Raw genomic sequence first — 25,624 nt, 5'->3', positions numbered from 1 at the left:
GTGTCCTCACAACTGAAATAAAAGCAGCAGCAGGGCTTGCAGGATGGATAACAGACAATGCCTTTTGAATTGTTCAAAGCCTTGATGTAATTACTAAATTTTGATTCTATTTGATACTATAGTGGTGTTAAACTAAGGGGTTGGTGAGATTTGTGAGAATGAGTTGTGTAATGGTGGTGAGGAGAAGCAAGTCTTTTTTTTTCTAATTTCTCGTTCCCTAATAAGATCAGGTCAAATGGTGTGTTCTGATTAGTTTATGTGTAAAGAAACATTGAAGGTGCTGGGATCCCTGCTTTGTGAGCTGTAAAACTTTATATTCCCATAGAGTCACCCACAGCTTCTCATCATGTGCAGCCAAGCTCTGCCTTGCATCTGCTCCTTACCAGGGAGGGGCAGAAGCGTTCTTAGCTCCTTAGAGGAAGGGAAAGCAGAGGAGCCTTGCACAGCGGGTTATTGCTGTGTGTAATGTGGAACAATAAAGGTTTTTAAAAGGCAAATAGAATAGCCTGTAAAGTAAGTTTTCTTTTAAATCTTGTTTAGAAGATGGGGAGGTGAGTGGCTGGGAACAACATAGATTTCCTCTTAGCTCTCAGTGCCCTGGAGTATGGATTGAACTGCAGATAGAAAATGGACTCTAGTTAATCTGTCAATGAGCAGAAATAGGCTATGAAACAACCATTGACCTTTATAAAGTCCTTCAGATCTGTCTGTGGACAACCGCTGACCTGTGTGCAGTCCTTCGGATCTGTGTGTATGTCCGTAGTGCCTCCAAGGGCAGGCTGTGACCGTGCGTTAGTGACGTGTTCAGCAGTTTCCCAGTGTGTAGAACGTACTTCCTGTGCATGAAAGAACAGCAGCAAGGAAACAGCAGTGAACAGCACCGAGACTTAAAGCAAGCTGGTGGATGGGTGGAACAGTCAGTACATGAAGAATGTGGGGCAGGATGCAGTTAATGTCCCTCTTGCCTGAGCTGTGTTCCACCACTTTGAGCTTTATTTTAATGCATCTCTCAAGTTGCATGCAATATTATTATTCTTTACCTAAAGCTTTTTTTTAACTGTTAGGAAAGACAGCATTAATACAGCTCTCTTGGTGTTTAATAGTGCACTTCTCTTGCCCTAAAAAAAAAAAAAAAGTATTTAGGCCACTGTAGTTTCTTTATGTTGTGAATATGATTCATTTTGGCCATGGGAGGAGAATGACAGTTACTTGCTACACAAACCTTTCCTGTGATTCATGGAGTGCCATTTGTGTCAGCCTTGAAGGAGGCACTTCATATGCTTCCTTGCAGGAAGGAAAGAGTGTGATCATAGTTACCAGATAGGATATGGAAATTGGGTGGGAGGGAAGGGAAAGAGGAGAGGGAAACGCTGATTATTCAGGAGAAAGTTGCAGGAGTGCCAAGATTCTGTCTGCAGTATCCATTCATCTACTTAATGAAAAATGGATACATACCAAGCCTATATATAATTAAGGGAAATGTCACAACTGTAATTGCCATGTTCACAAAATAGAATGGCTTATTATGTAACTCTTTGTGTAAATATATCTTAGCACTTTTCCTCAGTCTCCTGGATCCATCAGTGGTATGAAACTTCTGTCCCTGAGTGATGTGTTTCAGATTTTGCTCTCAAGCTGATGGCCATATACAGTGCTTTGTGTCAGCTCTCTGCAGAGACAGATTTTTGTGCTCTAACATGATAATATAGTTAGCAACTTGGGCAGTGTACTAGCTTGTCAGATCAGAAACATTTTCCTTTCTTCACAAAAAAAGTAATTTAAAAAGCTGTACCACAATTTTCTTCCTAAAAGTAACAGCACAGCTTGGCTACTTAACTGCTTGTAAAGAAGAATGCTCCCTTAAATGGTAACCCCTAGTGCTGCATGGCAGATTCTGGGGCTCTTTCATGATATCCAGAGGCTTCCAGGTGTTTTCTCTGTACCTGGAAGCTACAGGGTAGGAATAAATGGGAGTAGCAGAAGTGGAAACTTAGGTTTCCTAAGTTCCTAATTTCCTGCATGGGTTAGGGGCTTGTGGCTGGCTGTCCTCCTGCAGTTGGCAGGATTTGGTGTGGTACATGTGACTGTGTCAGGAGATAGAACTGTGGCTGTTCAGCTATGTAGCATCTACAAAGGGTCCTTATCCAGCTAAGCAGATGCACAGCAATGTTAGAATGGGAAAACAGAGGTGTAGTTAGAGATGAAAGGAGTGAAATTAGGAGGAAAGAAGAAGAGAATAAAAGTGGATGTGAATTACTAATTGCATGTATTAATTGATTTTCCCAGGCAATTATAATTTTACTGCTTGAATCACCAATGCTATTCAGTCCTCCAATATTTCCTGTGTTATAAAACGCTGGCTCTGTTTTGATTTTCCAGTAACTGTGTTTATTGGGGATAAGGGGTCTAATTATAGCTTGAACTATACTGTACTGAGAGGGCATTTAAGTTTCTTCTGACTATTTCTGAGGCAATGTGATGAGTCATGAAATATAACTTTTGCAGAAAATATCCTGATTGCCTAATGACTAGGTGTTGGTAGATGAAATTACACACACTCTCTCGTGTTCACATGAAACCAGGGAAGTGTCTTTCTGAGTAAGCTGTTTGTTCGAGTTACCCAAGAAATGTAAAAGATTACAGTTGCAAAATAGGAAAAAAAGTATATGTTTGAGGAGCTTGAAAACACCTGCTGATACACATATGCTTTAAACACTCACAGTATCAATATTGTAAATAAAATACTTGCAAAGAAGAAATACTACCTGAAAATAATACAACTGATCATCCATGTTCCAAATGTTTTATTTTGCAGATGATGAAGAGGATGTTAACAGTATGGAAAAAGTCATGTTAGAATTTGCTGCAATGGACAGATCTCTTAATAATTATATAAGAGCATTTGAGGAAACAGTAAATCAGGTAAACTGCCTCTTCTAATAACGTTATGAAAACATATCCTTATTTAAATATTATTTTTTAATAGACACAAATGTTGCATTAAAGCAACACATGGTTGTAGAGATAAATCTTTGGCAGGTATAAAATACTAAAGTTGCTGGTACAACTACGTATTTTTTTTCCCAGTGTGATAGAGTTTCTAATTCCTCCCCTTGAAACTCACACCAGTGGAAATATGGGAAGAGTAGTGCTTTTGGGAATGACTGAGGACACTAGTTAAGACAACTTAGTCTTGGGTGACACCTACCTTGTGTATTGTGGAAGATGAAAGTGCAGATGGACGAGGCAGCTGATTTTGGGAACAAACACGTAGCTGTGGCAGTAGGGAACCAATGTTTTAAAGCCTGCCTGCCACCTGACTATGCTGGTGCTAATAAAGGGTGAGCTTGTTAATTGCCCACTCAGTCAGCCAGGGGCTCGTTCTGTGCTTGGTCTGAGGACAGACAAACCCCTGGCGCGGCCGTGCTGGCAGCGACCGCCAGGGGGCATCACGGCCGCGGGTTTCGCTTCCTATCCCATCCCATCCCTTCCCATCCCTTCCCATCCCATCCCATCCCACCCCATCCCATCCCATCCCATCCCATCCCATCCCGGCCGGGAGCAGGCAAGGGATCCACAGCAGAGCCAGGGAGGAAAGAGGCAGTCCCAGGGCAGGCTGGACTTAGTCCCTTCATTTTCAGGCCACATAATGCCTGGAGAACTCAACTTCCTAAGCAACCTATTCTAGTGTGTGTCTGCAAATTGACTTCTTGGTTTTGTGTGAATTTCTCTAGAAAAGGCAAAAGTGCATCTCTGATTTCCCTTCAAAACGGGAAATCTCTGTTTCAAAACTTGAAGGTGGTAGAGCTTTTCAATTAAATCTGCCCCGCTGTTATCTTGCTATTGCTTTTTGCTCTTTTAAAAGCAATAACAGGAGAGCAAAACAATACTTTTTCCGCTAGTTCTATTCTGAGATGCTTTTTCTCTTGTAGAAAGGTTTTCCTTTAATATTTCTTTTTAAATCATCCTAAGTCAGATGCTTGACTGAAAAATCTTCTTTCAAAAAATTAAATATACATATTTAAAAGGAGTTGAAAACTATGTCCACATCAGCAGGTGTTGGACAGCAGTAAATACAGGCACTGTATGCAATCTTTAAATATACATTTCATCTCAGATGTCATCATAATTGCATACCTCCTAGTTTATGTTGGATGGTTCAGGACTTTTTCCTTTTATTTGGAATATTCATGATTTTTAAAGCTTTCCTAGTAAATCATAGCATAGTTCTCATCATTAGAGATTAGTGGTGTATATCCAGACTTGAGTGAAACATAGCTGGTTTATATTTTGATTTTAAGGTATTAATTAGTGATGTGTTACTGTTATGATAGGAATTTCAAGTAATTTTCAACAACAACTTTTTATCTTTTTTCATTACTTCCATCTTTCAGCAAAACACTTTTATTTCATCTTTAGGAATATAAAGAGTAAGCCTGTGCCTTCACCAACAAAGCACTCAAATCCTGTTTACTTCTGATGCATTCACTCATGATCTTTTAAGTTAAGCAGAGATTTAACTGCTTGACTGAAGTGAAGACACTTTTGTGGGTTTTTAGGTAGGGCAGTGATACATTTGTGATTTTTAGGATTGAATTCAGCAGTATCTGTTGTGTGCATATCCATGCTGGTGTGCAAAAAAATAGAAAGTCCTGGAAAGGTTGGTTTGCATTTTTTCCCCTTTTTTCCCTAATGGAACTCATTTGTGTTGCTAAAACGAGCTCGTTCACTGTTCTTTCAATCCTAAGGTTTTAAAAATGCTGCTCCAAGATATTTAACATGTTCTAGCGTCTACATGGATTATAAATTTGGTAATGGCTAATCTCTTAGCCTCTAGCCACACTTCTCCTGTCTCTGCTTCCTACCTCACTCTAGGGAGTTTTCTCTACTTTCCCCTGCCAGCATCCTGAACCTTTCTGAGTATGAGAAGGAAATTTATATAACTAGTGCAGTAGAACAGAGTTACAGTCTGTTCTCTGAAAAATAACTGCTCATGCTTTATTTTGGCGGCTAGCTGCATGCCATGTCTCTGGAACTACACTGCCTATCTCCAGTTACCTGTCAGAGACAGTTTAAAATCTCTTTCTGGGAAACAGATACTGTTGCTGAATTTAGGGCTGCACCTGGAAATAGCTGTAGAAAGGCTTGAGTTTAAAATAGCCTCCACTGGCTTGCTCCCTGGTTCCATCTGAATTCCTTACCTGAGGGCTTTCTCTGGAGAGTTGCATCAGGTCATTAATTTTCACAAGAGACTGTTCTTCATACACAGTGTTAACAGGATTTGTCTCCACCTGCAAAACACTTTTTATCTGATTATTTTGTAAGTTTGTATATTGACAGTTTTTCTGGTCAGTAGTTTCTTCACACAGCAGTGAATCTGAAAGCATATTATACTCTGTGTTTCACCTTCTAACCACCTGCTTGTAATGAAATGTCCAACTGGAATTTAGCAAGATAAGGAGACAGCAACAGTTAAAATTCCTAATTTATTATTTTGTTATATGTACCTTTAAGTGGCATTGACAAATACATGATATTGTACAACCAAAGTATGTCATGTAAATAGCTAGAAACTAGCATGAGGTATAGTCACATGTTTTCTCAAAGTCAGTTTTTTTGTTGATTTGGGCTGCAGTAGGTGGAATGCAGAAGGTGAGACATACCAGCATCCTCTTCTGGTTGAATCAGCAGCCTGTTGAGCAAGAAATGAGCACTTGAGTCACAGTGTTTCCAACAATAGGCTGTGGGAAATCCTTTTTCTGTGGAAACTCCCTGTGCCACTGGATTTTCTTGTACCTGTGTAATGACTGGACTTCTACTGCTGCTTCTTTTTTCATTTTTAATGGGTATTTTTAAAATAAATTAACCAATATTCAGGTCCTTACCACGCAAAGTGCGGACAGCACTCTTGCTTTTAGTGTAACAACAAAAGACTGATGGAGCTGCGGTGTCTCTTGCAAACTTTATAGTCCTGAGGTGGACAGAAATGATTGGGACCCAGGCTGACAGGCAATGCAAGTGTTCCCTGCTGTAAAGAGCTCTCAAGTGGCCAGAATGTTGTGTTGTCCCAAATATGGATTCTTTCACCCAGTGTGCAGGAACATTATGCACACACAGAGTTGAGATACTTGATTTTATTTTGTATTTGTGGAGAGATAAGTGCTGGCTGCTGAATTCATGAAGGTAGCCCACCTTGAGTGGGCCAGGTGCTCATTTTTATACACTTCGAGCAGTAAAAAAATGGCGTTTCCCATACGTGTAACAACCTAAATCTGTAGTCTTTGGCTTTGCGTTCTCTCATCTCCACGTAAAGATACAGTGCATACTAGTTTTACCATGCATGCTCTGTGAGGAAGGGTTTATGTGAGGAAGTTGTTCTTGGCTCTGTAGTTTGATGTATTGTGTCCTCTGTTCTTGCTTCTTGAGTCATGGCTCTTGGTTCCTGCAGTTTGGCTGTTCCCTCATTTTTCATAAGTTCTTTTATTTTTCCTGTACTTCAGTGAATTTTTAACTTCTCCTGGTATTTAATTTCAACAGTTGTACCTGTTCTCTTAGTCCCACTCTGCTGTCTGGATTAGCAGGGGTGTTGGTGGTGGACTCTGATCACTCACTTGGCTTTTCAAGCATTTGGCTTCTTTGGGACTGTAAAAACTGGGTTAAATTTTCTGAAGTCCGGAGGCTTCATTTGGGGACTTCATCTTTTATCTTCTCTAGATAAAATTAATTACAATGTATTGTAGATCAATCTGGAGAACAAGAGAGATGAAAATAACTTTCTAATGTTGCATTATTCCCACCCCTCTTCTCCTTCAGGGAAAGAGAACCTGGGCTATTTTGTATTTTTGCAGGTGAGAGCAAAGTGTTGAATGTAATAGAGGCATCTCTGGTAAAGTTTACGTAATGCTTCCTTTTGTAAGTTACTGCTTTGCCAAACATCACTTCGGCTTACTTGGAATTGTGTCTGCCTTTTGCTAAGCCTGAACACTGCAAGGGAGGATAAAATCCAAACCCGAGTGAGGTGGAAGAAACACATAGGAGACATGTTTCAGGAAAAAATTAAGAGCCATGTTAAGGGAGCACCGAGAGTGGGAAGAGGCAGACAAAAAAGTAAAAGACATGGGCTTGGGAAGTCATGAGGTCATGTAGACAGAAGGGGAAGAGACTGGTTGAAAGAGTGCTAGAAATGAGATGGTGCTGAGCTGAAGAAAAGATGAAGATATTAGAAGTTTCATCAGTGCTTGGGTTTTATCCCTATTTCTGCTACAGCCTTCCGACGTTGTTCTAGGTGAGTAATTTCTACCACCATCTCAGTGGCTGCCAACATCTTGGTTTTCTGACTGTCCTGCATGGAAACTGATTTGAGCAATTATAACTGCAATTTAAATCTAAGTTAATTAAAGTTTGAATACAGGAAATGAAATTAAACATGTTCTTTTTTAGGTTTTATCTGTAAAAATACATACAAATGATGTAAGTGTATGTCTTGAGAGGGTTTGAAGTCTGGATGTGTTGGTCATTCATGCCTGTGTGACTTCATACCTTGTCAAATGTTCAGTCTTCCTTTGGCAAAGATGAGGAGTGCACCGTATTCCTTTTACAAGGGTGGTTTTGTCTCTACAGGATATACAGGAACTACTCTTAGATTTGTTTTGTATTTTTGATAATAGTTCTCTTCAAACCAGTAGGTTCATTGGACATGGAATAGGAGGAGGTGTTTGTTTACTGTGTCAGTAATTTAGAGCAGATTACTTAGTATTGGGGTCTGTTATCTTTGTGGCCAAGTGTGTAGGTTTTAATCCTGCAGAGGAATAATTCCCTTCAGTGATACAGGTCATATTCATTCCAAGTGTGCAGCCTATGAGTGATCTCAGGAGCAATTGCAGAAAAGTAAAAAAACCTGCTGTACAATCCAGTCCGTGGTCTATGCTTGACTTGCAAACTATTTAGCAGAATTCTAGTTTTTTCACTTAAAACTCATAGTATCATGGTGTAGTTACTTGGATGGTCTTTCTTGATCTCATAAAAATGAAAGAGACTTAAAGATAAAATCTTTGTTACTCGTCTCTGCCAGCATAGCTGTGTAGGCTGGGAGTGCTGTTGGAGGAGATTCTGCCAATGTATCCATTTGCTTTTTAGAAAGCAAACTAAACCATTGAAACACTTTCTGTAGTGGTAGCTCCACCTGCAGTGTGGGTTTTGAAGGAATAGCAAGGTCAAGGAGAGGATGTGTTTCCAGCCAGCATCCATCCTTGGTGGCACAGCTCTGGCAGCAGAACTAATGTGATGACCAAGTCCAGGGTGTGTGGCAGGTGCCAGCAGTGTCATCAGTGATCGCCACTGCCTGCTAGAAACAGGACTAGGCTTCAAAATCAGATTGTCCCTTAGTTTTCTGTAGGGCTAAGTACCAGGAAGACTATGAATCCCAAGGGATTCATGTGTTTTTGCTGATTCAGGACTCTCTGCCAGTGACTGGCACTGTGATACCCATTACAGTGTTCTCAGTGTAACAGTTTTTAACATGAAACTTTCTAGTTTCATGGAACAAACAGCCTTGTTTGGTGCTGATGTTTTCTTGATAAGCACTTTGCTTGTCTTTTTGTGCTTGCTACACTGTCACAACAGCATGTTTTAGGGCAAAATCCACTGATGACATCCATGTCTGCAACTGTGACCTTTACTGTTCCAGCTGAGCTCAGAGCATTTCCTCTGACAGGTGCAGTGCATCAGTGTTTCCTGATTCTGAAATCTTGTCTGCTGACCGTGAAAATTTTGAGAGCTTCTTTTTATCAATAAAAATCCTCTGCTACATAGAAATGGCTCATGAAGATCTTTGTAAAGTCTGCTACCAAGAATATGGGTTTAGTGGAACGGATATATCTTTTCTTGGGCTGATAGGGAGAATAGAAGAGCTCTTGTAGTCTTTGACTGCATTTATTTTGACTCTATGATTGTAAAGCAGGTGATTCTATCTTGAAATTCACTTAAGAGTGTGCTGAAGAGCACCATCAAAGGTAACAAGTCAATCCCTTGGTGAAAGATGTTGTACCTGTGCCAGTGTCTTCTCTCCCATCAAATAATAAAAAGATTTCTGGAGAATTTGCTTCATCTTTACAGTTTTTGTTAATAATGGGTGTCTCAGTGTTATTTTGATACCTTGAATGCTAATTGGAATTACTCTTTACTGCTTGTTTACTTGCTATCTACTAATGAAGCTACTTCAGACTGATAATTCATCTTACAGAATAAGCCAAAAGTGGACACTGGGTCAAACCCTTATAATAACTCAGGCAGAATAGTAGAGAAAAATATTATATGACTCTATAGTTATGCCTCTACATATGTATATAATGCCATAGGGCTTACTAAAACTTTTACAGGCAAACTTAATTCTGGCATTTACTAGCTATGGAATTCTTTAACATTTTAAAGTTTCTTCAGTACAATTTCTTTGATATAATTTCTAATCAATAATGTATTGCTCGCTCTGTCCTACTGCCATCTCCAAACAGTAATTCAAAATATATTTCACTGTTGTGGGCATGTACTCTGCTTCCTGCAGGAACTGGGACAAGGATGCATTTCAACACATTTCTAATATTTACTTTATAATATTTACTTTTTTGTGTCTTTCTCTGTATGTGTCAGACTAAGCATTTGATGGAAGCCGCTTTTTTATTTTCCCAGAATTGGTGATCTATTTGTATAGTTTGCTACAATAATATGTTAGAGTCTACATTTGATGAGCTGCAATTAAAATATTTTTTAGTGAGCAGCATATAAAGAAGTAGGAGCAGTGTTTTATTTTATGTTCGTTATATAGCACATCCTCAGTAGTGTTTCTCGGATGTCTCCTAGCAAGTATAAAAACGTATCTTGCTTTTTGGAGACTAAACCCTGGAAACTCTTGCATACAAACATAGGTTTGTTTGACTTCACTGGGGTCACTTACATTGGTCAAGCTAAACATTTTCCTAAATATTTGCAGTGTCAACAGAGTAGTTGCTGAAATGGCCCTTGGCTTGTGTTTGTAGGAGTAGGGCAGCAGTGCTGCCCAGTAGGTAGCAAACTAGGCTGCAATTAATGAGGACTGGATACTATGTTCAGGTTTACCTTCAGCTTGTGTGGTTCACCTTGACAAATTGTTTCCCTCCATGCCTTGGGCTATGGTCCTGTGTTCATTAATATCACTTTTGTGCAGTACCAAATGACCTGGTTGCACATTCTCAGCAAATAAGCCAGATCACATGAGACTGTGTTTATTCTGGCTGTTTGCTGGCTGCAGAAGGACACACACTACCTGATGGAGCATAACTCTGTGCAAAATTAGAATTGGCAGAGTGGGCTGCACTTAATCAGTGCATCATGCAGCTGTGGTGGTTTTCATCTCATACGAGACACACTGAAACTGAATTTACTGTCTAGTCCAACCACGATCTCAGTCACGTGGACAGCATCCTGTACCTGTCTGTAAAGAGATTTATTTTTTTTCCACTTGGAGATTTCAAACTGAAAAAAACCTGAATTCAGCTTTTTAATGATTTTATTTTAAGGATTTAAGAATTGCAGTTGACAGTCTGAACTGTTTCAGAAATTCCAGAAGGTCACAACAGAGAGCAACTGAAAGTCTCTGTGATTTGGATACCTACTTTTCTAGGCAATGTCTGCATTTCAGAGTCAATGTGAGTTAACTCTGTCTGGTTTAGCTTAGCCTAGAGAAAGAAGATAAAATTATGAACTGTAATGAAACTGGTAGGTGTTGAGGTAAAATAGACAGATGAAAAAGCCATCTTAATCTCAAATAATGAATTATTTCTTGTTTGATGAAATTTGTTATTGGAAACACTGGAGTTGTAGTTTCAGTTGCTCAGTAGTGAAAATAGTCTTTCCAATTAACCATCTCATCTAGAAAGATCCTACTGACAGTTCAAGAATTTAAATTCTGGAGCCAGGGGGTGGAGAGTGAGTGCTAAATGCTGGATGATTCTCAGCAGCAGGGGTTTTCACTTGAAATTAATTTCTCCTGTTAATTGAACACACCCAAATTGATCAGTGTCTTTGGGGAGGCAGTTTCTGGAATACCTTCCATAAAATGTCTCCCTCCAAATGTTGAGTGTTGTTTTAATTACTGTAATTGTTTCCAGAAATTATATGTGTATGTTGGATATTTTAATATTCCTTCTATAAAATTTTAAATATTAGGCCACTCATTTAAAAATATTTACTTTTTTGCCTAGTATGTTTTTAAACTGATCTTATCAATAAAAATACTCAGTGACATAGATTTTCCCTCTGCAAAATTCTTAGCAGCTTTCTAATGAATTACACATAAAATGTTGCTTGCAGCATTAACTAGATCATGCTTTTTTTGTAGCTGCTACTGCCATGAATTTGTTCTTGTTAAAGAATTTCAGTTAAGAAGGAGTTAGTAGAGGTTCTTGCTTTCATTCCTAGCTTCCTCATAAATTATTTTATTTGGGACTTTTTCTTGTTCAGCTGTTCTGTACCGGGTGTAAGCAGGACTGTGCATGCAACATGTTGCATGTAGTTCAGAATGTACCAAATTCTTATGACTTCTTAGTATGGTTTCTTCTGAATGTCTTCACTTTTACAGAACTGTGTATTTAAGGCCTTTGTTAACATGAAAAGAACTGAGTGTTTGTGGAGCATTTCTTTGCTTTACTTTTCGATGTTGGAAGTTAAAAGCAACTTTTAGACATTTTTTTCATTAAATAATGAGTGTCTCATGATTTTTAACACATGCATTCAACCTGTGTTGCAAGTGTTGAGTTGTTTTTCTTTCTTGCCTTTTTACTTTGCTCCTGTTGATGGGAGGCAGTGCTTTGATTTAAAAGCAGCAGCATGACTTCTTTGTGTCTGTGCTGCTGTATGTAACTATGCCTATTCTAATGCCTGTTAAAATTTAAAAAAAATCTGTCCAGTAGTATGTATGCATTTTATTATCTTTCCAATTTGAGGAAGAGGTTTCAAAAAATACCTCAATCCTGCCAGAAATCAATACCAGATGTCATAGTATCTCCCAAATATGGCCCCATTGTTGATAACCTACTGTGAGTTACAAACACTGTGCTTGATAATAAGGATTGGCAAGTTGAAGTAATTTCTGGGCTCTCATTTAACTGAGCTAAGTGCATAGCCTGAGCAAGCTGATTTAACCAGCTGAAGTATTTCTTTTATCCTTAGACTTGTGTGTTAACACAGACGGTGAATGAAAAATACTATAAAAAACTTAAGAAAATGTGTACATCAGATGCATTCAAAACTTCCTTATAAAATGTGAAGTTCCCGCATTAACATGTACTCACACATACCATGCTGATTAATTTCTCTGTGTTTGTAGAATTTTAAAGCTCAATGATGTTGCTACTCTGACTCTTCTGGAACTCTTCAAATGTTGGGGCCTCATTGCATTGCCAGTGCTTCTGTGTGAACGATTCACTGTGTTTATTCAAATAGATACTCATCCACTGTTCAAAGACGTTATGATGCTATTTTTCCCCCAGCAGTCTGTTGTGTGGGGAGGAGGTGGGCTTGGATGCAATGGAGAGTTTACAAGAATTGCTGGGAAGATGGCAAGTCTGGTAGGGAAAACTTACAGGGTGTGGTTTTGTGGGGTGTGATAATTGTTGTAATACAAAGTGTGGGCTGTAGATGGAATGTTTCTCCATGGATATTTTTATGCTTAGTTGGAGGTGATGAAGGGATACAGGTAAAAGCTGGGCTGCACTGGAGGCAGTTTGGTCCAGTTCAGCAGAATAGTCTCTTGAAACTCAGGGTGTTTCTGAAGTAGCTATTAACAATCCCACTGTATGCCCTTAATCCTCACAAAACAACCCCACCTTTCCCCACTGCTATCCCTTTAATTCCACAGCCCTAATCACCACCTCTGCTCTGTGGAGTCATGTTGCTTTTGCTTATGTTCAGTTTGGTGGGCTGCTCCTCTGCCTTTCCCCTTGTTTCCCCTCTTACATCCTGCTTAGGCTTCCGAATCCATTTTTTGTCTTCTTTTGGCCAAACCCAGCGTTGGCTGTTGTTAGTTGGTTACATGTTCTTGGAGAAGACTTAGCGGTGTTGCATTTTCTCTCACTGACAGCTGTGTATCGTATCTCTTGTTGTATCTGACAGAACAGTGGAAATCCTGTTGAACAGTGTCTCAGGAGAATCTGGCCCATCAGTTGGATCCGCACAGAGCTGCCCCATCAGTTATGACACGATGTGTCTCCACTAACTCTTTATGAGCTAATTAGACCTGAGTTTAGCAAGTCATCCTCCTTAATCTACCAGTTAGGTTTGAAGATGCCTGGCCACCTTCATCAGTCAGGCTTATAAACAAATGTCAGACAAATCCCATCAATCAGGTTTATACACCCAGCACAGCTCACTGTAGTTGTAATGGTTATTACAGCTCAGTGTGGGTTTACGCTTGGCCATTTCCAAACCCCACAAAACTTCTTATATTATTCACTCTTTAAACTGGTTCTTTTTAGCACTTATTTGCCTGTTAAATTTTTAATAAAAAGAGAGTGTTTTATGGTAAGGAGAAAATCCACCTAAAGCAAAAAGCACCTATAGAGGACCACAGGTGTAGCTTTACTTTTGCTCAAGGAGAAACTGTCAGTTGATTCAGATAAGGGGTGACTATTACAGCAGTGTGTAGACATGGATGGAACAGAAGTGTTTGTTCACAGTGTGTCACATAAAGAGCCATTTAATGAAATTGTGCAGCAACAGGTTTTAAAGCAACTAAAGGAAGTAACTTTTTACACAGTGAATAGTTACATTGTGGAATTATGGAATGTGGAATGGATGTTATGGACTCCAGAAGCACTAATTGGTTCAAACAGCAACTAGACAAATTAATGGAAGAAAAAAATCCTAGACAGCTGTTAGATGCAAAGATTTAAATACAATCACTGTCTTGGTAAGTCCCTAATATTGACTGGCTATGTAGCTTTAGATAAATCACATTTATATTCTGTTTCAAACCTATTTTGGAACATTGTTCTATCTAAAACTACCTTTTGCCTCCATAATTTTAATACTTGGAAAGTCTTCAGAGTATCTCGTAATTTATCTCTGTGTTCTTACTCATATATTTGATGATTTAAAAAATAAATAACAGCTCCTGCTCTGGGCATTGTTACATAATTGAAAAATTCTTAATCTGAAAGCTCACTTCAAATCCATATAATATAAAACCACATAGACCACTCAATAATTAGGTACTAGCAGATAAAATCCAGTTTGAAGTTAGTAGAGCTACACCCACTTGGACCAAAGAAGGGAGGAATCTTCAGCTAGATCCTTGTCTTGCACCCAGTTTTCTCCCTTAATGCCCAAGAAAAACTTGATAACTAGTTCTAAATAACAAGTCTTGCTTGTAATATTGATGGGAGGAGGTGAATTACACCTCTGGATGAGTATCTGCTGGGTCCCCTTCTTAAAAATTTGATGAAATTTCAACTTAAGTACCTGCTCTGATCTCAAGCACGCCAAATGCGATGAAATGTTTCCCTGGATAGTTGGATACCGTACAATGTAGGGGTTTTTACTTATTTTAATAGATCAGAATCTGAAAGTTTTAAGGTCAGTCTTTGAGATTCCTGAATTGGTGAACGTAAAAATGCCTTTTACATCCCCATTAACAGTGTGGTCCAGTGGGAATATATATATGGTCAACTAAGTTGTTTGGCTGGTATTACAGGAGATACTGGATAAGAGGCAACAAAGCATGTCTTATTTTTAAGAAAAGAGTTGACAGCACTGCCAGGTAAAAAGTCATGATTTTACATGTACTTTCATTAGTTGAGGAAAGCTTGGCTCCACCATTTTTGTAACTCTTCTTCCAAGTAGTTTTTGCCTCTCTTAGCCTCCTGTTTATGCGTCTAAAAAAACCCAGCTGGTTCAACTTCTGTCAGTCATGAGCCCATGGCCCCTCCCCAGATTCTGGTTTCTTCAGGTACCTCTTGAACTGGAAGTTCAGTATGGGATACAGTATTTCAGCTATTGCCTAATCAATGCTTTATATAGGGGAAGAGTAACTTCATTGTCCTGCTGGCCACGCTGCTTGTAGTGTAGCCACTATCCAATTTGCTCTTTAGCAGTGAAAACGTTGCCTGAAATTTCTACCAAAACCTCTCTGTCCTTTTCAGCAGGCCTGCTACAAGGAACTACTACAATCAGTTCATAGCATGCACTGATGCACACGGTTATCCTGCCCCTAGAAAAGCTGTAGAATTCTTGTTCTTGAACTTGACATTTCCAGTTCTGAACTTTCTCACGGTCCTTCTTGATTAAAGCTCTACTGCTTAATGTGTCAAATGCCACTGGGTTAGTTATGTCTAGAATATTACTGAGAGTGCATTAGGTTTCATCATCCAGGTCTTTGGTGAGGATATTGAGCATACTGAGCTCTACTGAGTCTACTGCCAACTGGAGAGCAATCTGGTGTTTACTGTGAGTGTTACCCTCTGAGTCTGTCTGTATTGGTAATTTTCAGTCTACCCACCAGACCATTTGATTACATCCACCACTCTCCCCACATCTGCATTTCAGGTCAGTTTATCCCGTAAGACAATCAGTTTGATCAAGCATTAACTGCCCTTTGTGAGTCCATGCTGATTGTGGCTGATTAGCTTTTTGTTCTCTGCATGTTTGGAGGTGGATTCTACACAGATGTGGTATGAAATCCTTACAGGGGTTGGGGTGAGGCTGAGCAGCCTGTAGTCATGCCTTTTCTAAAGGCAGACACAATACTAGCCTTTATCCAGTTTTCAGGGGTCTGCCTCAATGATCATGTGTGTTTTTTTGGAGATGGCAGACAGATCTATTGGGGTCACATAAGCCAACTCTTTCAGTGCTTTCAGATTAATCTTCTCTGTCCTCATAGACTTGAATACATCAGCTGCTCTAACTCATTCTTAACTTGTTGTTGTTAACCTGTTCCTTCTCAAACCATACTGGTACACCTGGAAATCTAGGAGTAATCTTTGCCTGTGAAGATTGAGGCAAAAATGTATTCAATACTTCAGACTTTTCCATCTGCACAACCACTAGGTTGTCTTCCCCATTCAGTAACATCCCCAAATTTCCTCTGAACAATTCTGTCTTGCTGCTATTTATATCCCCACTTGTTTTAATTCTAAATGCACTTTAGTTTTCCCAGTCTTGTTTCTAAGTGCCAAAGTAGTGCTTTTGTACTCCTTTTTTTGTTTTCTATATGCTGTCTTTTTGTATTACAGTTCATTAAGAACCTCCTTGCTTAGTCAGTGAGTCTTCTACTGAAATGCCAGTCTTCTTGTACAATAGGATTATTATTAGTTCCTGAGCTGTCAACAAAAATTTACTAGCTAGACTGACACCTTTTGCTTCATTGTCCCAGGAGATTTTGCTGAGCTATCTCCTGTGTAACCCCAAGTCCACTTATATAAAATCCTTAGTCCTATTTCTTGTGCTTAGCTTCCAGTCTCCTTCTGGATTGTGAATACAATCTGCTTGTGGTCACTTCTCCCAACCTACTATCTGTGACCACATTTACCGCTCGTTCTTCCATGTTTGTGTACAGAGGTCACAGAGAGTATTTCCTTTGTTTGGTCTCTCTAGCATTTAAAAGTTATTATCAATGCAGTCTGAAAATATCTTGGATTGCTTTCGCAATGCCATGGTGAGGACCAAGTCTGGTGATCGGGTTGTTTTTGGTAGTTTGTGTACAGCACTATCCACTTTGTCCCCTTGAGCAGGTGGTGTGTAACAGGCCCACACTGCTCCATGGCCCATGTTGCTTTTGCTTTTGACCAGAAGTCTCCTGTCAGACACATCTCTGGTTTCACACTGGACCTCTGCATAGGCAAGGAGATTCTTTATACGAAAACGCAGCTGCTATTCTTCTCCATTGCTTGTTCTTCTTGAACATCCTTCATGACACTGTTCCAGTCAGGGATGTTATCCCATTTAATCTTTGTGATCCTGATGGCATCAGAACACTCTGACTGTGCGTAGACTTCCAGTTCTTGTTTTCTGGACAAGCTCTGTGTGTTAGTACACAGACACCCACGTTAGCCTGTGTGTGCCCTCCCTCCAAGTGGAAATGTGTAACTTTCCCTTGTGGCCTTTCCTTACACAAACTTTCTCCTATCTTTCTTTACTTCTGGGCCAAGGCCCTGTCCTCATTGATTTAGTTTAAATCCATCCTCACTAGGATAACAAGTCTCTTTGCAGAGTTTGTTTTTTTGACTTCCATGTGTTCATAGCAGTCCATCTTCATTGAATGAGGCATTGTAATCAAAGAAACCGAAGTCTTACTCTTGACAGCAGCTGCGCAGACAGGCATCAGTCTGCTGATTACATCTGCCAGCCAGGCCTCTCCATTGACTACAAGGGTTCAAGAGAGTGCCACTGGGATTTCTGCTTCTCATGTTTACTCTGAGCATTCTGTTCCATTTGATCTGCTCAAGGTTTCCCTTGGCTGTATTACTTCTGTCCCACAAGGGATAGCAGCAAGAGGTAGAATTCAGAAGGCTGTGTGGGTGTTGGTAATTTGTCTGCAACATCAATGACCTGGGTTCTGGACAAGCAAGAGACTCACATGGATAATTGGGATGGATTCTTGTTTCACATGGGGAGCATCATCAGCCACTAACACCAATGCTTCCTTTAGTACTGGTACTAATCCAAAGACTTGAGATACTTATCCCCAAACACTCTCTACTGTTGATGAAACTGTTAGCTAGGCACAGTTGGAAGAGGAAACAGAGCTGTATTCCTGTTACCTGAAGTCACAGGCTTCCTGGTCCTTCAGTCATACCTTTCTTCTTAGAACCACAGGATAGAATCATAGGATCATTAAGGCTGGAAAACCCCTTTAAGAGCATGGAGTCCAAACACAAACCACACACTGCCAATACCACCACTAACCCATGTCCCTGAGTGCCACTTCTACATGTCTTTTAAATCCCTCCAGGGATGGTGACTCAACCACTTCCCTGGGCAGCCTGTTGCAATGCTTGATAACACTTTTGGTGAAGAAATTTTTTTGCAATATCCAATCTAAACCTCCCCTGGAGCAATGTGAGGCCATTTCCTCTGGTCCCATTGCTTACTACTTGGGAGAGGAGACCAACCCCCACCTCACTACAGCTTTCTTTCAAGTAGTTGTAGAGAGTGATAAGGTCTGCCCTAAGCCTATTTTTCTCCAGGCTACGCAACCCCAGCTCCACCAGCTTTATTGCCCTTCTCTGGACATACTCCAGCACCTCAATATCAACACTCCCAACGAACTTAGTTTCATCTGCTACCTGACTGAGGGTGCCCTCAATCCCCTCATCCAGATCACTGATAAAGATGCCCCCATTACTGAGCCCTGGGGAACACCACATGTAACCACACACCAGCTGGATTTAACTCCACTCACCACCACTCTCTGGGCCAGACTATCCAGCCAGTTTTTTACCCAGTGAACTGTGTGCCCATCCAAGCCATCAATAGCCAATGGAATCTTCAGAAGGATGCTGCGGGAGACAGTGCCAAAGGCTTTACTAATATCTAGGCAGACACCATCCACAGCCTTTCCCTCATCTACTAAGTGGGTCACCTTGTCATAGAAGGAGAGCAGGTTGGTCAAGCACGACCTGCCTTTCATAAACCCGTGTTAGACCTGAACCCCTGGTTGTCCTGCATGTGCTGCATGATGGCACTCAAGATCATCTGCTCCATAACCTTCCCAGGCACCAAAGTTAGGCCGACTAGCCTGTAGCTCCCCAGATCCTCCTTCCAACCCTTCTTGTGGATGGGTATCACATTTGCTAACTTCCAGTTAACTGAGACCTCTCCAGTAAGCCGGGACTGCTGCTGAATGATAAAGAGTCATTTGGTGAGCTCTTCCACCAGCTCCCCCAGTACCCATGGGTGGATCTCATCCGGCCCCAAGGACTTGTGTGTGTCTAAGGGCTGTAGCAGGTCACTGACCATTTCCCCTTGGATTGCAGGGGCTTTATTCTTCTTCAGGTCCTGTCCCTGTGTTCCAGCTGAGGGGATTGAGTATCCTGAGGATAGCTGGTCTTACTATTAAAGACTGAGGCAAAGAAGGTATTAAATACCTCTGCCTTTCCTTATCTTTTGTCACTATGTTTCTCCCTGCATGTAGTAACAGATGGAGGTTTTCCTTTGCCCTTCTTTTGCTGGTAATGAAAGCAAAATGAAACATTTTTAATGTCTTTTATGGTAGTAGACAGATTAAGTTCTAGCTGGGCTTTGGCCCTTCTAATTTTCTCCCTGCATAACCTCACAATATCCTTATGGTCCTGAGCTCCCTGTCCCTCCTTCCAAAGGTCATAACCTCTCTTTTTTTTTCCTGAGTTCCAGCCAAAACTCTCTGTTCAGCCAGGCTGATCATCTTCCCTGCTAGCTCGCCTAGATCCTTCTGGTCTCCTTTGCAGCACCCCTGATGCAGTGAAGCCCAGTGGCCTCTTTTGGCTGCTCCTCACTGAGCACAGCAGTGACTCTGCGGCTGCCTGCACCAGGGAGGAGCACTGGGCAGCTGAGCAGTCCAAGCTTCAGATGGCAGAATGTACCTCCAGCACTTCCGTGGAGGCTGAGGTTGCCAAAGAACCAGGAAAGCTGCACTGGTGACCACTGGTGACCTGTGCTGTGCTCATCACTGTTTGAGAGCAACTCCTGTTGGTGACATTTCTGGGATTTCTTTATGCTCCCTGCAATCTATCTGCCGTATTCACTGCTTTGCTTCTGGTTTTGTGCCCTGATGGCAGGGCTCCTTGTTGCTGGTGTTCCCTAAGGAACACTGTCTCCTCTCTGGATGTGTAGGAAGCTGATGGAAGTTGACGCTGCCCCTAGTGAGACTCCCACCTGGCAGGGAGCTCCTCATGCTGCTGGTTAGTTAGTTCCTGCCCAGTTTGCTTGCATTGGGATCACATCACACATTGCTTCCTCTTGCTCTGCTGTTCAAAACAGAGGTTGGAAAATGGGTGTGAGTTAGCCATGCTGCTTCAGGTCTAGAATCAGCAGTCCTAGTTTCAGAGAAGCCAAATTAAGGTGATTTATACAGGATTTGGTTTTATGTGCTTTCCACAACAACCATTCAGTAAAGTAAATATATGTTGTTATTTTGTTCTGTAAAGTATTTTTAGTAAATCCTCAGTGCCTCTTTTATTGAATGACTAATGCATTTTGGTACATCTGAATTACATCTATACTGAGTCATTTTGTTTTGTAATGACATATTTAAATGTTTGAATCTCTGCAGAAATTAAATATTATAAAAGACTAACCTTTTGTTCTTAATGTTGGTTTGTGCCTGTATTCTATCACCATAAGCCTCTGCACAGGGAAGAACTCCTGTGAGCTGAAAACTCACAGGATGCTGTATCACAAAAACATTTTGGGAAAGCATAAATGAGCCAGTATGTTTTTGCACAGCCAAAATTTTGCGTTATTTTTTTCAAATCAGTTCTTCCTCTGCTTGCCATGTAATGTTGTTGCATTTAACATTTCACAATACTGTTGTTGCACTCTTAGTTTTTCCTAAGCCACTGTTCACCCAACATTTGTAAAATTTTCCCTCATTTCAGACTACAGTTACTTCACATTTTGAAATTCAGGCTTTGTTTATGGGGAAGGTTTTGCCACTAACAGAACTAAAATAGTTATATCAGTGTTCTCCGCATCCTTGCTTTTCTTGTGGGTTTTTGTGGGTTTTTTTTAGTAGGATTTTTCCCTTGTTTTGTTTTATTTTGTTAAATTCTCCTATAGGACATGTAAGCTGAAATAAAAAAGATTTGCAAGTTTTATACTGGGATAACTGTAAAGTAAATGTAAACATTTATTGCTTGTGTAGACTGGTTGAACAGCCTTCCTTAAATTACTTTGTTGTATGCACTACTTCTTGAACTGCTTCTTCCCTAGTTTGCTATCTTTCTCTTATCAGCTCACAATGCCCTTATAGTCCTTGAACAAATGCCTGTTTTACCAGGCTCTCCTTACTTTGAAACACCTTACAAGCTTTCACTTTTGCATCATTATCCTGGATTTGTAGTCTGTGTTTCTCCAGATAAGGGGTTGATACTGTGTCTCTGCTTGTGTGCCAGGTCCATCATTTACTTTGCGAGCTCTTCAGGGCAGAGAGCTGTTCATCACGTCCTTGCTGAAGCACATGGCATATTTTTAGAATCTAAAGAGTGATCATCAATCATTGTGAAAGACCAATATCCCTTTAATTTTGCTATCTGTGAATAATGCTTGAGGCTTCTCATTGCCTTCTTCAAGCAAGGAATCAAAACTAAGAACCACAAAGTTGGGTTAGTAATTTGCACAAAGGGGTTGTATTGTGAGAAGGGGTTTGAAAAAGAACGCCCTCCACCACCAAACAAAAAACCACCTAGCTTTCACCACTGAGCAAGAGAGCTGGTGCTATATAGGAGAAGAATGGGAGATAACTTGTAGTGGTAATTCTGAAATGAATGTGACTTTCTGCTCTGTAAATATTTGTATGTAAAATACTGAGAACAGGACTTTCAAAAGTGCTTACATGATGTAAGAACCTTGCAGAAACAAAATGAGAAACTGAATTCACAGCTGAATGGTTAGGCAATAATCTGGGATGTGGGAGAGTCAGGTTCAAGTACTTGCTGCAATTATCTTTTAATTAGTTATACAAAGTGGAACAACTTCAAACAGGAGAGATCAAGATGTCTTACCCCTGAATACCAAATAGCCTATGGGCTAGGACAACTAATATGGGATGAGCAGAGATTTGAAAACGGGTCACTCACCTTACTGATGACTGTTTTAACCACTGAGATATTAAATCTGATAGTATGTGGATTTCTCTTACCATTGTTTATGAGGAAGAATTTGCCTGGCTTAAGCAACTGACTCAAGGAAAGGGTTTGTAGAGAAGGCACCCATTGCCATTAGAGGAATAGAACTCCCTGTCTCTTAGTCAGTCTGGCTTTGGTAGCTGGCTTCTGTGATTCCTGTTTTTTGACACTGGCTTTCTCCATCCATTTTATACAAAGTGGAGGGGATTGCATTAGGTAGCAGGATCTCTAAAGCTTCAGTGCAACAATTTGCATCTTTACTGCAAGTTTATTTTTTATTATTTTATTATTTTATGTATTATTTTTGTGCATCTAGTTGTCTGCAACAAAGTAGGGAGTTACAATGGTGCCAACAGACCAAACAGAGATGCAAAGGATTTTAGCAGGGCTGACATATTAAATAGCAGACATAAAGACATAACATATTGTTAAAATGTATTTACTGCTAAAGGAGGAAACCATGCTAATATACTAATTAGCATCATCTTGAGAAACTGATAATTATCTCTACAGGATTTCATGAGTCTGCATCCATTTGATTTGTCCTAATTCAGGGCCTTGTCATCCTCATCTGCAATCTCTTGCCCAGATGGAGCATGGAAATCGACACAAGCGTTCCTAATATGCAAATAGAGATCTGCAGTTCCACTTCAAAGTGGCAGCTTCTGAAGTGGGAGTTTTAATTATTCCATTTAGAGTTAGTGACTCTGCAGAAGAGGGTTTTTTTCTTCTACGAGTGAGTTGGGTGTTCTTTTTTTTTCAGATTTGTTACCCAACTTTGCAGTAGGCATGTCTTATTCTGTCATGTGAACAATGAAATGTTTGACTAGTTAATGATCCATTTGTTTACTGATTGTAATCCATAACTTCCTCAGGGAGTTGTTTGTCCTGTTCTTGGGTTCTTTTGCATGTAGTATTTTATATAACAAGATGAGATCCCTCATTGCTTGTCACTGAATTCTGTCATGAGCTTGACAAACAAGGTCATATATTAACTGTCCTATATTTTCTTCACTGAAGGGGTGGGTAAGCGTTGGAATGGACTGCCCAGGGAAGTGATGGAATCACCATCCCTGGAAGTGTTCAAGAAACGACTGGATGTGGCACTTAGTGCTATGGTTTAGTTGACAAGGTGATGTTCAGTCAAAGGTTGGACTCGATGATCTTGGAGGTCTTTTCCAGCCTTAATAATTCTATGATGGGAATTGATAATAGTTAAACTACAGGAACTGGCCAAAATAGAAAGTGATCAGCTGAGATGTAGCTGAAATTTCATCTGATTGTGAATAACTACAGAGTAGAATCAAGTCAAATATTTTGCTGTCACAGGTACTCATAGAGAAGATCCCTGGTGAAGTGTTAGACGGAATTACAAGGTTTAGTTGCTTACAGTGAGTTACACTGTTCCACTTCCGATGATGTATTTTCACTTTATAATGAGGTGACCATAAGGAGGTCACCGACAGTGAGGAAACTGTGCAGCAGCAGCAGTCTCAGGGAAATATATTCCTGGGTACCAGAGGGTGCACTTGGGAGAGAAGGCACTATAAGACCGTGTGAAGAGGTCAGTGTAACCTACTGTTCCTGTGAGACTGCTGACCCCTGCATGGAGAGGAGGCAGTCTGCGTCTGCATCTGCTCCCTAAATCCTTTGCCAGTGACTCAGCAGTTGTTTGGTGAGAATGTAATATATAAAAGGAAGAATGGAGGCATCCCATAATTAGGGCTAGTAATAAGAGAGGAATCAGTTTAGCATGTGATATACAGTGAGTCAGAGAAATGAAGGAAAGAGAGTTTGATAGTTATAAGGAAAGTGCAGTACTAAAAAATTGTGATGAATGGTGATAAGATGAGCTTCAAGAGAAGCTAAAAAAGGGAAAGCAAAGTAATATGAGAAAGAGGAAGGATGAGTTCAAAACCTAAATATAAGAATTCGACTCGATGATCCTTGTGGGTCCCTTCCAACTCAGCATATTCTGTGATTCTATGAAATTCAGGAAGATGTAGGGAGAAGTTCGAATGGCAGGGGAGGTGTGATCAAAAGAGTTGGCTGGCACAGGGTTTATGCTAGCAGGCTGAAAGAATCTGGGGAGAAAAATGTTATAGCGCTGCAGAAACTGAGGAATAAGAAAAAAATTTATTGAGTTTATAAAAAGCAGAAAGGAAATACTTGCAGGCATAGAATGATTAGAAGAAAATTACTTCTTTTTTATGATTTTAAATCTTACAGTTAATGACAGTTTTTAATCACAGACAACATAAAATTTCTGGGATAGTCAGCCAGCATAATGAGAATGTTTTTGATACTGTGAATAAAAAATAATGCACTGATTTTTTTCCAGCATTATATCCTAACTCGTATTGATTTGGCTTCCTGTGTAAGTTCTTAGAGAGACAAATCAGATTTCTGCTTTTAATACCTTTTCTTGTCAGTCAAATCAATATTAAGTGTATTTAAATTTTAGACTAAGCTTTTTGATTTATTTTTCTTTTACAAACAGTGTTTCAACAGTATATGTGAAGACTACTCCATTTAGGAATTGTTCTGGTTCATGCTTCTGTGTTTCCTTTTCCCATGCAGACTCTCAGGTAGAACTGTCTCCTTCAGTCTTGTACTTGCAGTTGAGGACTCTCTTTTTCCTGTTTCTTCTTGCTGTCACATTTGGAAGACATGTGTAAATTAATACTGCAGTCGCACAATCTCATTTACAGAAATTCTTATTTAAAATATTAACTATTTAAAAACTGTTTTAAATTTAAGTTGGATTTTAATTACTTCCAACAACAAAATCAAGAGCTTATGTGTAATGGGGGAGTCTATACAGGTTGGAGAGTTGGAACATGGTTTCATTTTTAGTCATAATTTTATACCTGCATTGATAATTTACATTTAGCTTTTAAAAAGTCATTGTGTATCAATTACAAGAGAGTTGCAAAACAAATATCTCTGCATTTTTAAAGACTCTTCTTGTGTGCCTTCTATGCTAGAGTCAGCTACCAGGTTGCATCTGGTGTCCACTTCAGTTAGGTATTGCTACTGCTACTATTGTATTTAATTACAGCTTATTATATTCACAGTTCTTCAGGTTTCCTTTATTGTGGATAGTATGAAGCAAGACAGTTTTGAGCTATGATGTAGATGTTCATGTAATGACCTATAATAAAAAAGCTGTTCAGGATTTGTCAAAATTCTGAGGACCCAGTTTTATGAGGCTCTGCTTAAAAGGGATGCGCTGAAATCAGGAATTTGGGCTCAGTCATGCAGGACACACAGCTGGCACAGACACAAACAGTTGTAAAAGCATTTGTGGGCATTATAATAAAGGAAAATGGTTTAAAACAAGGATTTTGAAGAAGGATTTAAAGATACATTCCCAAATGTTTATGAGGAGCTTTCCCATAACAGGAGGACCAGGAGAGAGAAAGTGCGAATATGTTTGTTTTGAAAATCAAACAGGTAGAGTGACAGAGACTGGCATCATCAGTTATCCGATGGCAAGAACCAGCCTCTTGATGCTGTGATAGATAACACGAAAGGTGTGGATAGACTCCAAGGATTTTGGGAGGTCAATGGGAAGGATGTGTAGGGTGGTAATGTAAACAAGACTAAACCAGGCTATTACACAGCGCTTGTTGCCTTTGCAATAATTGGTAACTGTAGAGGAACAGCAACTTAATCTATCATACTAGTAGCAAAGGCTAGGTTAAAATGCTAATTTTCTGATCCAGTTCTTTTTCTGAGGCTTTGTTGAAACTGCATTACTAACAAAGATGGGA

The 25,624-nt window shown here is 39.9% G+C and overlaps 1 protein-coding gene and 1 long non-coding RNA gene across 6 annotated transcripts in view; one reads left to right on the top strand and one right to left on the bottom strand.

Moving 5' to 3' along the window:
• NSMCE2 (NSE2 (MMS21) homolog, SMC5-SMC6 complex SUMO ligase) overlaps positions 1 to 25,624 on the top strand; it is a 132,648-nt gene that overhangs the window by 25,220 nt on the left and 81,804 nt on the right. For all 5 annotated transcript variants that reach the window (XM_027645611.1, XM_027645610.1, XM_027645607.1 and 2 more), the window contains one exon: positions 2,816 to 2,922. In XM_027645611.1, coding sequence (XP_027501412.1) covers positions 2,816 to 2,922 — 107 coding nt within the window. The remainder of the gene's footprint in view (positions 1 to 2,815; positions 2,923 to 25,624) is intronic.
• LOC113948196 lies at positions 10,569 to 13,426 on the bottom strand. Its single transcript, XR_003528036.1, has 3 exons — positions 12,903 to 13,426; positions 12,330 to 12,440; positions 10,569 to 10,709 (listed from the first exon to the last, which is right to left on the bottom strand). It is a non-coding gene; the product is annotated as an uncharacterized LOC113948196 (long non-coding RNA).

This window comes from Corapipo altera, unplaced genomic scaffold (genome assembly GCF_003945725.1).
Source record: "Corapipo altera isolate COAL_440 unplaced genomic scaffold, ASM394572v1 51, whole genome shotgun sequence".
In the NCBI taxonomy this organism is placed as follows: Eukaryota; Metazoa; Chordata; class Aves; order Passeriformes; family Pipridae; genus Corapipo; species Corapipo altera.
Note: the sequence above shows the minus strand (reverse complement) of the source record. Positions and strands in the feature narration are given on the sequence as shown.